This window comes from Mchenga conophoros, linkage group LG22, assembly GCF_057382185.1.
Source record: "Mchenga conophoros isolate Kocher_MC1m ecotype Shallow Benthic linkage group LG22, M_conophoros_male_GT1.1, whole genome shotgun sequence".
NCBI classification, from domain to species: Eukaryota; Metazoa; Chordata; class Actinopteri; order Cichliformes; family Cichlidae; genus Mchenga; species Mchenga conophoros.
In genome coordinates this window covers 32,447,880-32,462,157 of record NC_140546.1, presented here as the reverse complement: position 1 = coordinate 32,462,157, position 14,278 = coordinate 32,447,880, and the positions used below count along the sequence as shown (strand labels likewise).

The 14,278-nt window shown below is 42.2% G+C and overlaps 1 protein-coding gene across 1 annotated transcript; it reads right to left on the bottom strand.

The window, feature by feature from the left end:
• Positions 1-326: 326 nt before the first annotated feature.
• Positions 327-3,560, bottom strand: LOC146549755 (uncharacterized). The gene has a single exon (XM_085261635.1). It carries the CDS (start codon positions 2,532-2,534, stop codon positions 327-329), a length of 2,208 nt encoding a protein of 735 aa, XP_085117761.1. The 5' UTR covers positions 2,535-3,560.
• Positions 3,561-14,278: the final 10,718 nt, after the last annotated feature.

The window sequence follows — 14,278 nt, the reverse complement described above, 5'->3', positions numbered from 1 at the left end:
CAGAGTATTGTGGCTCCTAATTTAATCAACAAGTCTCTTCCCAGTAAATTCACAGGCGCCTGTTTTGAACAAACATAGCTGTGTAACAAGGTCTGATCTCCAACCGTTGTGGGGAGGGGCACGGTGTAAGGCAGAGTTTTAGGTTCCCCAGATATGCCCACCACTGTAATCACTCTGTCAGTAAGTCTTTCACGAGCAACATCCTTAATGGTGGAGTACGTAGCTCCAGTGTCCACTAAAAAGCTGCTTCTTCTTCTATCTACAGTTATGGACAGCATAGGGTCCGCCGTTGTCCCTTCACCGTCCTGGGCAGTCTGTGGGGTGTCCTATAGCTGGGGACCACCCTCGTAGTACTCCCACCCCATCACAGGCATCTGTGGGGCCGGGGGCACTTCAACTAAAGCACCACGAGGTCCACCTCTGTGGCCAGGATGCTGATAGGGCCCACCACGGGCTCCCCTGCCTCTTCCAGCAGCCGGGTTCAAAGGGCACGCTTTAGCCCAGTGTCCAGGTTGTCCACACCGGAAACAAACATACATCTGGCCTCCCCTACCACCTCCCATCTGACCCCTTCCCCTGAAACCACCTCTGTTTCCTCCAAATGGGGAACCTCTCTGCCCATAAGGGGCCGGGGAGTGATAAGCACCATACTGGGGGGGCTGTGGATCAGTTGGCCATGGGTTCGGATACAAATCAGGGGCAACTGGACCAGGAGGGGGAGCCGCAGCGGCCACAAGCTGCTTTTTAGGCTTGTCACCTTTTCCACCCAGGTCGTTTTTAGCTTTCTGCAGCTGAACCTTCAACAGTTGCAACTGTAAATCTTCGACGCTCTCCGCTTTATCATCAGACTTAATCTGCACTTTGTTAAGATTAAAAATCAAATGTTTCTTCCAGATTGCAAAGTCACAGTCCTGCAAATCAGGATTATCCTCCATTTTCTGGCTTACTGACTCCGGAATGCCCCCCAGCACCGCCCTTCTAAACCACATGCTCTGTGAACAAGTCCTACTGGGGTGATGACCTGTATGGTTCACCCAGTCTTCAACAGCCTGATTTAGATAATGGGTGGGATTTTGCTTTCCCTCCCATTTAAATTTCTGTAAGGTGCCTTGATTTTTGGGTGGGAATTGTTTGCGCAGGGCCGGTCCAATAAACCTCAAGGCCTGCATTAGTGGCACCTCGTTCTCATGCATGGTAGTACCCGCATTTTGTTCCAGGTCCGCTGCCTGAGATCGGGATGTGCACCTAGTTATAATAGCTCTAAAATCTCCCAGTGCGAGGTCCTGTCCAGCTGTGTATTTATCCAAACCAGCCAACCAGGCATTCCCTCCCTCCATTATGTCAGGGAGTTTGTCCACTAGGGCCTGGACATCTCCGAATGAATAAGGTTGATACACTGGTCTATGTTGCGCTTTAGTCTGGACCAGGGGAAACATGCCTGGAGGCTGAGGCACAGGGCCCTTAGATCTAGTCTGATATCTTAAACTGGGAGGGGTAGAGGGGGGTGTATTGTTAAGGTCACTGAGTTCATCATCAGTATCCTCAGTTTTTCCCCCGCCTGGTGGGGTAGCAGTGTCAGCAAAAACGTGGGCTAAACTCATCTGTGTTTCCGGATCCTGACGGCCCACCAAAGACATGGTAACTGTGACATTTGGTGAAGTGCCAGGCTCAGTTTTTGCAGTAGCGGTCAGATCTCCTTTAACAGCGACAGGAGTGCTGGCAAAGGGGTTGGACCGGGAAAGAGGGGCTGACGCAACACGATTATTCACCTGGACCACTGACCTATGTTCATTTAAGCAGCTGCGTAATGCTGCTTCTAGATCAGTTAATTGTTGTTCAGTGGGTTCCTGTCTGTTCATTCGAACCGCAAATGGTGCGCTCGCAAATGGGTCAGTTAGGCCCTCAGATCCGGTTCCAAAACAATGGGACATGGAAGAGGGGGCTCTACTACTAGCTGAGGGTGTCGCCGACAGAGAGGAGCTTCCTGGGCAAAAATGCTTGGTATCTATGGGAGTTGGAGCTACGGGCGGTTCTTCTCCAATAGTCATTATTCCACCAGAGATATTAAGTACCGGATATATGCCTGCTGAGGGAGGAGTTGAGGCAGAATAGGGAGGTGGCTGAGACCTATTTTTCTTCATGTGTGGTTTTGCAGTTTCCCATAAACACACCCAGTGATTAAATTTAACTTTGCGGCCTGCGTGCTTATCTGCTTCCTTTCTGTGTCTCACCCCGCTCATCACACCTGCACCTGCTGCTGCTGAGTTGGCTTCTTCCTCTTTCTCTTTTGCCTGCATAGCCTTATTCTGCCAAATTATTCCCCAGTTACCACTACTCCCCTCGTCCTTTCCCTTTTCTTTCATTAACCTTTCAGCTGTTTTCCTCAATGACTCTTTCTGCTTTTTTGCTTCTTTAGGCTGGTGTGTGGAGTTGATGACTGTCTCAACACATGTTAATTGTTCTCCCAATGTGCTAAGAATAACACCGGGACCCCAACCATCATCATTAGTTTCTCGATCTAATTCTCCATCCATTTTACTGTCAATGGAGGAGTGTTCTTTTATTGATTTTAAAGGAGAATTTGGGCCAGCTGGGTTTCTGCCTCTGTTAGGCACTAACAGCTGGGGCGCTGCTTTAAAGGTGAGTCAGCACTGAAATATCCCTTCAGGTGTTACCAAGCTTCTACCAAACCGGAGTCTGGCGGGTAACCTTGCCTAGAGCTTCCTGATAGGGGTGCTAGTTGGTTGTCACCTTGTTCACACGTCTCATTCACACTTCATACATTACCTGCAGTCACTCATTACCCTCCTTATGTATGTAATAAATGTGTAAAAAAAAATTCTATGTGTGGTGTATTATTTTAACCAAAAGAGGAACCTAGTTCCTTTAATTGTGTAATCTGTGAACAACGGAGAACCAAACTGTCCTGCCCAGTGTTCCACAGCAAGCATTCAGCGTGTATTTATGTGTGTCCAATATCAAACAGAACATCAAAACATTTAAAACACTAAAATCATCGGGGTTTTAAGAAGAGATCCGTTTTCTCCTATTGATCAAAGGGACCCCTCCTTTGGACTCCAACCAGTACTTCTCCTTTTTAAGTTTTAGAGGATCTTTTCTAATAAAGTCCTCTGGGCCTTCCTAACCCTTCTGTAGTTTAGAGAATATTACTAAAAAATATTCTCAAGGCCTTTAACCTTTTAATTTGTTTAGAAAGGCGTTACTAATAAACCCTTTCAAGGTCCCAGACCTGCACTGAGGTATATATCCGACACCGGAGAGCAACCCGTCGGCTGCAACCGTGGTCAGACCTCAGTTCACTCTTATCTTTATTCACTTATTCACTTATTTCTTATTCACTTATCTCTTATTCACTTGTCTGATTCTCAACAAGCCTTAAGTAAGCCAGACAATTTTGGTTATGAATTACTAGGAGTTTGGACACTAAGTATTTTTATAATGTTCAATATAGCAGAAATAAAAGGTCTGCTTACCTTGTTTTTGTGTGCACACAGCTTTTGTCCAAACTCCGTTCACTCAGACCACTGCCGATGTCCTCCCATCCGTTCCAGTTGCCCTGGAGCGGATCCTGTTCCGTGACGCCAATTGAAGGATATAAAAAAAACAACAACAGTAATAGAATAATATTAAACACAAAGTGAACCCGTCATCCTTCATTAAATAGGTTCTTTTAGATGTTAAGGAGGAATTGACTTAACCAGGCTGGCGGAGAATGAAGACAACCGGACACCTGCGGCAGATGGGGAATCAGTGAACTTTTATTGAGACAGAGACAACCTCTCAACACAGCTCACATCAGGAGATTCCTCATATTTGCTGTGAGGATGGGTATATATTCTCTAAAACTTACAGGAGGGGGTTGTGAGGAAAGTGCTGCATTAGCAGAAAAACAACTCCATAAAAGGAAATCGGCCTTGGGTGTTCTAGTCTCTTCGCTTGCAGATATCTTGCACCTGCAGGATGAGGCGATCGCTTCTTATCGCTCTCAAGGCCAAAGTCGTGAGCACATTTTTATTACACAGTTGCACAGTAACTTTAAAGCTGAACAATATTTAAAGCTGAATAATGTTTGATCAGATTATATTTTCTTCACTACACAAGCCAGCAAGTACCAACGACCGGATTTGATGTGTGGTAGTAACAGGTAAATGAACTTTTTTTTAAATTATTTGAATATATATGAGTGCTTGTGTATGAATACACAAACAATACATACATGCTTTCAATTGTGTAATTTAAGTGATCTAGTAGCTTTGCTTTGGAAGTTCAGTTCATGCTAGAAATGTGTTTTGGAGTTTGTACGTGTTTTGTCTCTAGGTGCCACCGCATATATTTATATATAAACATATATAAATAAAACCACTTTTTTTACGTTAGTAATTCCTTTTGTGCATAATTTTATATTATTGTTAATAATAAATTAATTAAAGCAACAAAACAATCTGAAGAGCCGGTTCGGAGCCGAAAGAGTTTTTTTAGTGAGCCGAACCGAAAAAGCCGGATCTCTAAAAAGAGACGGAAATCCCATCACTAATTGTGAGACCTGGCCCCACCTTATCATGCGATTTCCTGAGGTCAGATGGCCCAGGATGTGAGTGGGCGTTAACGTGTCTGGGGAGGGAACTCAAAACTGGATCATAGATGGCAGACAGAACGCCTCTGTTCAAAGATGGTCGCTCACAGTGGACATAAATGGCTTCTTTCACTCCTCTTTCAAACCATCTGTTCTATCTGTCCAAAATGTGAACGTTGGCATCCTTGAAAGAGTGTCCCTTAAGATGCAGATGGGACTGCTGAGTCTTGTCCTGTGGAGGTGGCTCTTCTGTGTTGTGCCATGCGCTTGTGAAGTGGCTGTTTGGTGTCTCCAATGTAGAGGTCTGGGCATTCCTCGCTGCACTGTACAGCATACACCACATTGTTAAGTCTGTGTTTAGGAGTTTTGTCTTTCGGGTGAACCAGTTTTTGTCTGAGCGTGTTGCTGGGTCTGAAATGCACCGGGATGTCATGCTTGGAGAAAACTCTCCTGAGTTTTTCTGATACACCGGCTATATAGGGGATGACAATGTTGTTGCATCTGTCCTTCTTCCTTTTCTAATTTTATATTATTGTCAATAATAAATTAATTAAAGCAACAAAACAACCTGAAGAGCCAGTTCTCTAAAAAGAGCCGGAAATCCCATCACCAGCACACATCTGCTGTTGCTCACAGTGGTCCAAGTGATCGCTCAGGGAGTTTGTGTGTTCGCTCAGACACATGAAAAATTAGAGGGAAACATTCCCTATAGTGCTGTGAAAAAAGCCCTCTTTCTGTTGTTAGTTTTTTGCATTTTGTCATACTTCAAAGTATCAGATGATCAAAAAATTCTGATATTAGAAGGTTTGAGTCCTGTTGCATCTGCCGTAAAACTACACAGCATTTCATAAACAGAACATCAGATCAATAGTCAAATGATGGTGGTAGTACAATGGTCTGGGGCTGCTTGGCTGCTTCAGGACCTGAAGAATTTGCAGTAATTGATGAATCCAGGAATTCTGTCCTCTAGCAGAAAGTCTTGAAGGGGAATGTCCACCCTTCCGTTCTGGTGTGACCAGAAAAAAAAGTTCAGATTAAATCAGATTCTTTGGGGTGATTTTATTCAGGTAGCTCATGCTGGAAATCCCTCTAGTGTGGCTAAACTTCATAGACTTATATTTCCTTTTTTTTTCTGTGGAATGAAGTAAAAAGAGAAAGTCCATGTGAATGTCAGAGAAAAAAGTGCTCTCTCCTACATATAGCTGAAGAATTATTAAATGTTGGATTGTAACACATCACTTCTAAAGATTTGCCAACTTCAGCTTCATGGTACCAAGCTAATGATTTAACATATCCCAAAGGCGACCTGCTGATGTGACACAATGACTCTGAAATAGAGGACAATGAACAACTTCTACTTAGGTGTATCAAACCACCAGGTGTCATGGGGGTGCAATAGTGAGCACCGTCACCAATCAGCTGGAAGCCTCCTGTTATAAACCTCCTGATGTATACTACCATTTCCCAAATGTCAGCTGCAGTAGACTCCAGTGTTCCTGCAGCCCTGAAACAGATAAAAGACAAAGAATATGGAGGGAGAAAATGCTAATAGAGTTCTTTTGAAACCAAGAGCACGTGGGTAGAAAAAGACAATGCGGAGGGTATGCAAACTTACACTCTGTGTGTTTTTGTTTTTATCCAGGAACTCACATTTGATTAATATCAATGGTTTTGGAAATCCTAAAATGACTATGTAAAACTAAAGATATCACCTCATTGACACAGAAAGAGAGCTTAGGCTCTTATTTCCATGAATCATCAGGTGGTGAAATTAGCAAAGTGAACTTCCTGTCTTTTATTATATAGGCAAACTAAAGGTAGTTTGGTGACAGCTGACAAACAGTTTAAGTAGCATTATCGTTATCATGTAGTACTCTGCATATGGTGAAGTTTATTATTATACTGGTAAAAGAATAAAACTTCTTCTTTTGTGGTTGTAGCTTGTATTTTATAATCTATATTCTGTATTGGAGAGATGGGACACATAGTACTTGTTTTACAGTTTTTCTCGATTGCTAAAACACATTTCCTGAAACTACGCCTCATATCCTCACAACAGTAAACACAAATCCATAACATCTCACTCAATTTCCCAAACATCCTATTTCCAGGTCAAAATGAAGCTCTACACCCAAAACTATTCACTCCTGCTGAAAAACCAAACTTTGCCCACAGACATCAAACACAAGCCCTCAAAAACACACACACTACAACAGAGTTTTGCACACTGGTACAATTAATTCAAAACAATAGTTCCAAAACAAATAGGTTGCTTATGGTTCTCCCCTTCAAAACCCTTGTCACATGATAAACACAAAAGACGCAACCAATGTATGTACAGTGGCACATTGTCATTCATGTACTATACAGTACAACACACACCAGAAACATTATCCCACCTCAGCATCTTGTCTTTGGTCTGGGTCAGGCCAGAGAATCTCATCCACATCACAGGCTATATTGGCCCCAGCCAGGCAGCGGGGGTAAAATCCTCTTGCATGCCTGATCCACCCCTGGCATGCAAGAATTAAGGTAGCATAAGGAAAAACTTGATATGTCTAGGCAGGCCTCTTCCATGGCCTGAAGGAGGTGAACATGGACATAAGGTTCTCGGTCACTTTCCACCGCCATGCCGAAAATAACTCCTCTATCGAGTTTAGAAAGGGAGAGTATGCAGGCAGAAGGATATTAGAAAACCTTGGGTTATTGGTAAACCAGTCACGAACCAGAGCAGCGCGATGGAAGCTGACGTTATCCCACACAACAACGTAGTGAGGCTGCTCTGGCTGTGCTGGTTCCCTGTAGTCCAGCTGGAACATATGTTGTCTTAAACCATCAAGAAAAGCAAGGAGAAGCATAGTGTTATAGGGTCCTAGTACGGCATGGCGGTGGAGTACCCCTCGTTGGCTGATGGCTGCGCACATAGTGACATTCCCCCCACGCTGATCAGGGACATTTACAATAGCCCGATGGCCAATTATGTTCCTCCCCCTTTTCCTTCTTTTGGTCAGGTTAAAACCTGCCTCATCCACAAAGATTATTTCATGGGGAACAGGCCGTCCTTCAATCTCAAAGATTCTCTGCAAAACACATAACACAGTAGAGTCAATCGGTACCCTGAACCACAGTTCAAGAGTGCTGAAATGGCAGCATAAACTGCCATGCTGTGATGGTACACAATACTTTATACAGTATCAAAACTCATACCTGAACATATTCCACACGTTGGTTTTTCACTCTGTCAGAGTTTCGTTCGAAAGGGACTCGGTATGCCTGTTTCATCCGGAATTGATTCTTTCAGAGGATGCGGTCAATTGTGGAGAGGCTGATGGCATGTATGCCTCGAAAAAGATGATCATCCTCAATCACTCTCCTTTGAATCTCTTGCAGGCGGTTACATTATTTGCAATTACCATGTTTACAAGTTCCCTCTCTTGCTCCTCCGACAAAAGCCTTAACCTGCCTCCACCAGGTGGTCATCTCTGTGTCCTACAAAAATAGAAGCACTCATTACTGGAACTGTCACACATTCATTTTACAGGCAAATAATGGAAACATACTGAAACTCAAGACACATAAGTTCAGTAACTTAAACGTTACTGTACAAAGCAGTCTTACTGCAAGTACACCTACCTGTTTTCCTCCCTGAAGGTTCTGATGATGGAGGCAACAGTGAAGCGACTCAAATTTGGTTGTACTCGTTGCCCAGCCTCCCTCATAGTCATCCCATGGACAAGGACATGGTCAACTAAAGTGGCTCGAATTTCATCCGAGACTGACTGTCTTCTTGCCCTTGCTCTTCCCCTTCCTTGTCGCCGTCGTTCTCCACCTCCTTCACCACGTCCTCCTCCACCTCTCCCTCCTCCCTGTTGTCCTAGACCACCACCTCCTCCTCTTTCACCACGTCCTCCTCTTTCACCATGTCCTCTTCCTCCACCACGTCCTCCTCCTTCACCACCTCCTCCTCCTCTTCCACCACGTCCTCCTCTTTCACCATGTCCTCTTTCTCCACCACGTCCTCTTCCTTTGCATCTCTTTGGATCCATTGTTTCAAACCTGAATGAGCTGACTTTGGCCCTTTTATCTATCCATCGCAGGTTCTGATTGGTGTGTGCTAAATTTTGACTCCTAGTGTTTCCACCTGGTTAATTGTGTGCTAATTGAGCTCAAGCTATGCTGACTTAAGTTAACATTATTGCATGCTAGTGCTTTCTAAATGACTACATGGTGTAAGCACTGTAAAATGTAGGGATTTGTGTGTAGAGTTTTGCAGTAACAGTTCACCAAATTTGAGTCATGTGTCAAAGCAGGGAATAGTGTTTATAGTTCAGGGAAATGGGTGAGCTTTTTGAACAATAGCGTTACGGTTTTGAAATTTTAGTTTAGAGGCCTGGTTATAGTGTTTAAGCAATCGAGAAAAACTGTAATATGTTATCACTGTTTTCTTCACACGTCTAGCTAGATCAGTTTATTTTTTGTTCCTGTCACACGGCCGGTACGTGTATTGGACCCAGAAGCATTCGGTGGAATAACTGGGACGTGTTACTGGATTGAGAGTCTCATGCACTGAAACACTTGGAAAAATGGGGGGGGGGTGTTAATGCAAAACAGAGCACCAGTGGCAGAAGGTGAGTTGTAGTGAGGTGACGCTTAATTGCAAAATAGAGGGAACCAGGGTTCTGGGGAGGGTGAGTGAGTGTCCAGGAGACGGTGGTAGTTAGTCCAACCATTTCAGTGATCTGGAGGTGACGGGCGAGCAGGAGGGCAGACAGGGGAGATGTTATGTGTTTTAGGTGTTTTCAGAGGAGAGATTGTGCAGAAAAACAGGTGAGTGGTGTGTAGTGAGGCAAATGCAGGTGAGTCGAATAGTGATCCTGAATTAAGGTAGCAGAAAGCACAAGGAGACACAGGATTAGCATAAGGAAAAACTTGAGAAACCAAGCATGTGAAAGCCAAGGGGGCAGAACCTGGATGCCAGAAACACAGTGGAAAAATATGCCACACACTAGACGCTGCGACCATCACAGGTCTAGCCAGTGTCAGTGGCTTTTATTCGCTCAAAGAATAATGAATTTTTATAACCTAGTCCTGTATTTAGCTCTATTCTATTCATACAAAAGTTATTTTGCTGTGACTTGTGCAAATTGAGATTAAACGTCTCTTTTTAGAGAGATCTGGGCCTGACAGGGCAACACACTGAACTCTCTTAGACTAATGTTCTTGTAATTTCTTGAAGTAGTGTTCAGTTCTCGAAGCTTATTGAAGGAGTCTCAGGTGATGTTCAGCAGTGATGTCCAGGCAACATTCAAGAAGGACATCCAACAGATGGTGATAGAGTGAGTTATTCTGTACTCTCATCTGTTAGCTGATGGAAGCAAACCTGTATTTATCAGTAAAGATACAGAAAGTAGTGCCATAACATGTCATGTAGTTTTGTTATTCTAAGTTGTATTTACCTCATTTCATACAGATGTTTTTTTTTTATATCCTAAACCTCAATGAAAATGTCACCTACTCCAAAACATGTTCCTTTGAGAGTCTCTTGGCATTTCATGGAATAAATTCAAGATTTGTAGCTTCAAATTCATAAAGTTACACAATATTCACATCTGTTGGCTTTTGGACTACTGGATTTCATGTCAAGGCTGGAAGCCACTATTGTAGACTTTCTCTCGGGGTAACCAGTCATGAGAGGCCACCGTGCACCAGCTTCTGGATATTTGCATGGATAAACATTGTGTACAGGTGTTTCTTAGTGAGTGCATTCATATATACCAACCTGTAAAAGCTAAAACACTATAGCACCGACCTTTGTGTGTGAAAACAATGCCAAAAATCTTTATGGTCACTATGCTGCTGACTTCAGAGGACAAGCACGTGTGTTTCTGGTCTTACATTTCTTGTGTTTTAGTATCTTATCTTAAAAAAAAAAAAAAAAAAAAAGTCGAATTTCCCAGAGGAACCCACCCGAGGGATTAATAAAGTTCTATCTTATCTTATCTTATTTTCATTCAGATAGAAAGAGGTGAGATTTTCATATAGATGGGTACATATGAAGCTACCCAGGTTGCCACAAACCTGGTCAATGGTAAGAGGTTAACAGGGGTATTAACCTTGTCCTGGTTATATTATGCCTTGTGTCATGGCTGATGTCTAGGAACTCCTAAAGTGAGTATGTAAAACCAACCTCATCACCTCACCAACAGTAGTAAGAGTGCTCCGACTCTTATTTTCATGCACAATCAGGTGGTGAAATGAGGCGCGTGACCTTCCGCTCCGCTCTGGTGTTGTCCAGAATATCATATAAACAAACTAAAAGTGAAAGACAGTTCACAAGTAGTATTACCAATCATTACAATCCTCTGCATATAGTAGAAGGAACATAGCTCATGTCAAATAAAAACATGTTTTTATACATTTTGTTTTCAACTTTTAATGATCTGAAGACAGATTTTAGTCAGTCTCTTTCTGTGGGATTGGGACAACAGTGCATTATACAGCAAAGATGTGGCAGCTTTAATGTTCCAATAATATTTAATAAGCTTAGACATTTAAAACTCACTGTTGTTTAATACATTGTCATATGGCAAAATATTCCATTTTCTCAATCTTTCTGCTGTTTTGAGCTATGTTTTTTTCTGTACACTGACCTAAAGTAACTAACCTTTACTACAGGGCCTGTTACTTCATCACAGAGACAGGTGTGGCCTTTAATCTGTGCTCTTTACTTGGGCAGCTGGTGAAGTTGAGAGTGTGACCTTTAACTCCTGGGAGGTATCAGCTATCCATCTCCTGTGTTAAAACAAACAGTGAGAGAGAGTGGGTCGTGTCACTCTCGAGGCCGAGGTTGCTAAACATAAAGAACTGTTCCCGATACGAAGTACTACTTCTGAATTTATTTTTTTGGTGGATTTACTTTTTTAAATTGATGAATTAACCTCAAGCACCCTCTAGTGGTCACAGTGTGGCTTTGCTCCTCTAGCTTTGAACCTTCTTTGAACCTGTTACAATGATGTGAAAAGTTAACCCTTAAAGGATGGTTTGCTTTTCATGTTTATTCAGTTCATTAATAAGAGTACCAGCATTAGCATTAATTCATGGAATTCAAAATATCTATCTATCTATCTATCTATCTATCTATCTATCTATCTATCTATCTATCTATCTATCTATCTATCTATCTATCTATCTATCTATCAAGTTTTTGTGATTGTATTAAATCTCAAACATTTTCTCCTTCTTGTGAGTTTCCATCTTGAAAGCTGTAGACAGATAACTTTACCTTGACTTTATTCAAGCTTCTCATAAGTAACTATGCTCTTTTGTAAAACTACAATAGAACAAAACAAAAATCAGTTTGCTAAACAGTTCAAACGGGAATATAAAAGTCACTCTAAACTTGTCTGTTATTGAGCTTAAAAATGTAAATATAATAGTCTTAAAAATACAATATGTAAATTATCCAAGGCAACAAGATAAAGGAATCATTCATAGACAAACACCTGAGCTTTGCCACAGCTGTAGCCAACGGATTGCACTTTCTTAAATATTTAAATGTTTTCATACTGAGAGCAGAATATCAAGAGAATCTATTGATTTATGTCTACAGACAGTGTTGGGAAGGTTACTTTTAAAATGTATTCCATTACAGAATACATGCCCCAAAATGTATTCTGTAACGTATTCCGTTACGTTACTCAATGACAGTAACGTATTCTGAATACTTTGGATTACTTAATATATTATCATGCTTTTTACAACAACGTGAATGTACTATTGCTGTGTGATTTATTACTATTACTGAAGGTCCGCGACTCCGAACTGTAGTAAAGGGACCTCTGACTAATACGGCGGGGTCCCTGTCGGCTCATAGCCGAAAAATAGCTTTACTTTGTTGTGTGGGTCAACTTTTCTTGCGAGAGACAGAGAGAGGCGTTGACAGGCTGCTCCAACGGAACTTATCGTTTTCGGAGGAAAACACGAACACTGTGTACAGTCGAGTCTTAATAGCTTACTTACAACTGGGCTCGTCAGGCACTCTTCTTGGCTGAAATGGTTATTATTATATTTACATGCTTCCAGCTCCCGTTTTTGCCCGATGACAACTCGTACCTTTCCACTCCCCTTTTTCTCCCTCCTCGCGCTCAGACACATAATGGTATGGCAGTCCATTCTCCCTGCAACACGGACTACACTGCCCATGATGCTACATTCTTTAAAGCTATGCTTGTAGCATTCTACCTGTTAGCTTAGCACAACAACAACAACAACAACGAAAAGGCGCTCTCTCACCCAGGAAACACACAGTCGCAGAAAGAGAGAGCGTCGCCCTGTAACCATGGCAACCGTAACGCTGCCGCCTGGAACAACAGAACGTAGCTGTCAAACAAAACCCAAACAGTCCTGACCCGCGACAAAATGAAACAGGAAAGTACCGCAGTGTAATCCATTTATTTCAACAAAGTAACTGTATTCTGAATACCACCTTTTTAAACGGTAACTGTAACGGAATACAGTTACTCATATTTTGTATTTTAAATACGTAACGGCGGTACATGTATTCCGTTACTCCCCAACACTGTCTACAGATAATAACGCATTATTGATGTATTGTGCCTTAATCACACTAACATATTAGCAGACAACTGGATAATCCGGTTGTTCAGTCTGACGTCACTAGCCGTGTCTGGGTCTAAACTCCGCTGCAGGTCCATATATCAAACGATCACTATGGCATTACTGAGAGTTGAAAAACTGTCTAAAGTCTTTCATCTTTAATAAAATGATCAGCGTTCTGCTCTACCAGGTGTAACAATTGAGTTTAACATCCAGGCATCCATGAAAACGGAATTTATGACATTTAACGGAGTTAGAAGTTAGCAGGGAGTTAGCTCGCTAGCTTCTATCTAAATACAATATAGCATGTCCTGACTGTGGGGTTTTGGAAACAAATTAAAACGTACAGCTCTGTTATCACTTCCAGCATAAATGAAGGCAGAAAACTAAACAGCAGTGACGTTTGTAGGGTTACTGAAGTTGGGCTAGCTGGTATATAATGATGTGCTACGTGACCGCTAGCAACACAGCTATGTTAGCATAATATAAACAAGCTAACCTTTTTTCCACTCGATAAAAGTTACCATGAGTGTTCTCGGTGGTCAGGGACAAATGTAATCGCATGGCAGGATGCTGTAAAAGGACCAAACGTCAGCCAGGAGAACAACTGAGATAATCCATCCACAATACGAGGTTAGTCATTCATATACTGCTGCATGGGCTGGGCTGTAGCTACATCCTAAGGTTTTAAAAACTGAGCTTAAATAAATGATTAGTGGTAATAAAAGACGAGGGAGGTCAACAGTGATCACTGACTGTTTTAGGAGCTTTTTGAGATCAAATAGAAGAAAATACATAACATTAAACATGTTAACAACACAAAAGCCATATTAAACGCAGACTACTTTAGACCCGGAAGTAGGATTCGTCACGTCATCACTGAACAACCGGATACACAAGTACAGCAAGCTAAGTTTAGGTGTTTTGGAGATTAGGTTTGTGGCCACCTGAGGCCTAAAACTATTTTCTTTTATTTTGCTTTTCTTTGGGCCATAAAACTAATGCATAAAGAGCCAAAATCAAAACAATCTGCTGAAAGACTCGAAAAACCCTCATAGATCACATAGA